Source organism: Asparagus officinalis, chromosome 1 (assembly GCF_001876935.1).
Source record: "Asparagus officinalis chromosome 1, Aspof.V1, whole genome shotgun sequence".
In the NCBI taxonomy this organism is placed as follows: domain Eukaryota; kingdom Viridiplantae; phylum Streptophyta; class Magnoliopsida; order Asparagales; family Asparagaceae; genus Asparagus; species Asparagus officinalis.
The window spans coordinates 19,832,979-19,836,540 of NC_033794.1; the positions used below are offsets into that span (position 1 = coordinate 19,832,979).

At 35.5% G+C, this 3,562-nt stretch overlaps 1 protein-coding gene across 1 annotated transcript in view; it reads right to left on the reverse strand.

Moving 5' to 3' along the window:
* LOC109820611 (ubiquinone biosynthesis protein COQ4 homolog, mitochondrial) overlaps positions 29-3,562 on the reverse strand; it is a 5,987-nt gene continuing 2,453 nt past the window's right edge. The window contains exon 2 of the mRNA XM_020386787.1: positions 29-869. Coding sequence (XP_020242376.1) covers positions 369-869 — 501 coding nt within the window. The 3' untranslated portion in view covers positions 29-368. The remainder of the gene's footprint in view (positions 870-3,562) is intronic.

Below are 3,562 nucleotides of genomic sequence, written 5' to 3' on the forward strand. Positions count from 1 at the left end.
CAAAGAGAAGGCACAATGTTCTTCAATATCTAGATTTAGTGCTTTCTTTTATTTGATCAAAGGAAAGAGGACACAACAACCTTCGACGTTCTGATCTTGATGACAGATCCATATATTACTTCAGTACACAAGAACATCATGAAGCATACAACTATAGACACATCAGAACCAAAGTAATTCTGCTTGCAATTACAAACGAAACAACTTCATCCACAGAAACAGAAGTATACATATCATGAATGCATCACTGTTTCATTTTGCATTTCATACTTCCAACTCAAAATGAATATATGCTTTCTGTTGTGCATGCAGAAAAAACACTTCCTGTGGTGCATGCAGAAAAAAATGCATGGCCAAAAAGACAAACGTTAGCCTTTCATATTAGGATCAGGGCAAGGTATTATCCCCCATTTCCTCCTCACATCCTCAATATCCTCATCGAAATGCTTCTCATAATACACTGATATCAAATCTGTGCATCTCATACCAGCCCGTGTAGCCCAAGGGAAATAATGCCGAAAGAACAAGCTCCTCTGCTTCTTGTTAAACCTAGCTGAACCTCCGACGACCGATAACAAACACATTGGAAGAAGCATTTGCTCAAACTCTATCACTTTAAGAGAGGATTCACCTATTAAATTTGTGGGAAGGCCAAAGAGCACGTGCCAGAAATCGTGGACCTCACGTGCTCGGATTGCCACATAGGCTAGTTCTTCAGTTTCCATGAACCGAACTGTAGGGCGATCGTCTGGGGAGAAGTTTCTTGATCCCATAAACTTTGCATATGCTGCACCAAATGTGTTCTCCGGTAAGTCCCATGCGTGTGAGACTCTGGATGATATGACACGGGGGCGCTCCAAGAGAATTTCCTGGGGATGATTACAAGATTGTCATTTGTAAGAAGTAGCCAAAGAAGTTGAACGGACTCGAAACTCAAAAAAGTAAGAAGGTTCACTTTGAAAGGTCTTTATATTTGGAATCTTATTGAAGACGAGGATCATGCACGGAAAACTGAACCAAAAGACGCTGGAAGAAAATTTTGGGAGCTGACAGTTCAATACGTAAGTAGCACCAAACTTGTTATTGAATGATCAGACACTTCTCAAAACCAAAATTCTTGACTAGCGGCGCAATTATATTGTTATTTGGTTTGAAAGAATGCAAAATAGATGATTCCCTCATTCATTACATACTGTTAGTAATGACGGGAGATCATTTGATAACACAGATTCTTTTTTCTTATTGATATCATATAATAGAGATAATTGGCTGACTTCCATGGAACCATTTCTAGTTCATTGATATGACAATATTACGACATACAATTTTTCTCTCCTGGGCAAAAGCGGAGCATAGCTCCCTTATATTAAAACAATATACAATCATATAAGCAAATCAAACTAGCATTAAACGATAATAATAAAGAGGTAGGCATACAATCGGTAAATTGATAAAACTAGGTAAATTATGTGGAAATAAAATGCACCACTAACAATATTCAAGTCCAATTCAATGCACCTATTTACCAGCAAGCAGACCTAATGCCAGAATGCTAAACCAGACAGACTATAATGCTGATCAATAAAAATAGAAATAGAAACTACAGAAATGATGCTATTATTGATCGTTACGAAACGAGTACATCAGAAGTACAGGAGATACATGAAATGCAGCAGAAATTAGCATAAAATTTTAACCGAATTCTATCATTACAACAAGATTAAAAGTGAATTTATCTAACTTAAGCAAGTATCTTCTATTATTATAACGTAAGATCATAACAAGATTTAATGATTAGCAACGAAAACTATTACTACCAACAAACCCTATCAATAGCTATCAATTGGTTGCTTCTATACATAGAATAACAAAGAAAGAGAGACCTCCAACAGCTCCTCAGAGGAAAATAAAAGGTAAGATGACCAAGAAATACCTCATGGATCAACTTCCATGTGCTCTGGCAGTCACAAGACTTACAACATGGTGCTAAGTGAGACATTGGACATATCCGAGTTATCTAGAAACAAGTTTGCCTATAAAAGGATATAAAGCGTATTTCTAATTCTTAACAGGAAGGGGATGAGATGGACTAAGGAATTCGACAGTGTCTATCAGAACGTGAAACAATATCATGGGTTTAAATTTTGAAAGTGATCTTTAACTTCAGCAGAGAGAGGTATATAAACATCGCTAACATGCTGATTCAGAGAGCCAAAAAGAGATCTTAATAATGTATTATCTCAGTTGAAGTAGGGGCTATTTTCCAGGAAGAACTCATAGAGTTACCAAAGGCCTCTCCTAATGAAGGTCAAACAAAAATAAAAAAATTATATCAACTAAGTGCGCATGTGTATGGGTGAGCATGTGTTTTGGGGTGTGGGTGGGTGTGTAGTTGAGGGGTTTGAGCTCTAAAGGTCTACAGGTCTATCACATCTTACAGAATGCATAAAAGTGTCCTTTGAAATCTTAAATTCTTCCTTTTAAACCTTTGAATTTGCCGTCAACTTCTTACTGGAGTCTATCTTAGACGATTAGTAATTAGTTTGTTAGTTATCATCTAGATTGCATGGGTACAGGTACGAGTATTCGTATGGGTACGGGACATAGCAAATTTGTAAAAGGTAGAGTACGGGGACATGTGCTATATATATGCATGTTATGTATATCTATATATATTAAATTAATAATTTACATAAGATCAATATTGTTTTTTCATTTACATAAGATCAATATATAAGAAAATGAGAAATAGATGTGATTGTAGAATATACATCCAAGAAGTGTATGAGCAGTGTTTTAAATTAAGACATGTACTATATAATTGAGTATAGACTTGAATAAACATATGCATATATTCAAGAAGTGTCCAAGAAATTTGGGTACTGGTATGGGTACGTGTCCGGTATTGGGTACAGCTTCCCAATAGAAGTACCCAGGTAACATAGGCTATCATCCAAAGTTAAAATTTGTTAGTTATCATTTTCCTTCCTCTTTCTCCCCGAAAAAAAACATCAACTTTAACCTATCTTGCTTCTCTCTCCTCTTTCCGATCCACTACTTTTCAGACTACTTTCTCCTTTAATATTACAAATGGAAGAGAATGAGAAAAAAATTGCTCATTATCAACTAACATCTTTTCTCTTTAAAAAGAAAGAAAAGACAAAATAACAATCTAAATCTCATCTATTTTGCACCTTTAATCTTCCAAGCAATTGCTTCCTAATCCTTTCTCTCTTCGCTTTAGCTTTCTTAAACTGATGGTTGCAATGGTGAACCTACCCACCTGTCTACAAGAGTTCCTTAGCTGCAATGATAGAAAAACTATTCCTAATTCACTTCTTACAAAGTTTTCACTTCATTCTTCAGTTAAATACTTCGTAGTTAAATATCTTGTTCTATTGACTAATCTATTCCAGTCCCATCCTCTTCCAGCTATTACTACATTAGCAAATATCTTCAATTATTATTCGGATTATAACAAAATTAAAGTATAAGCAATTTCAACGATCCCTACCAACAAGTCCGATCAATAGCTATCAACTAGCAGCTTTTATACACTGAA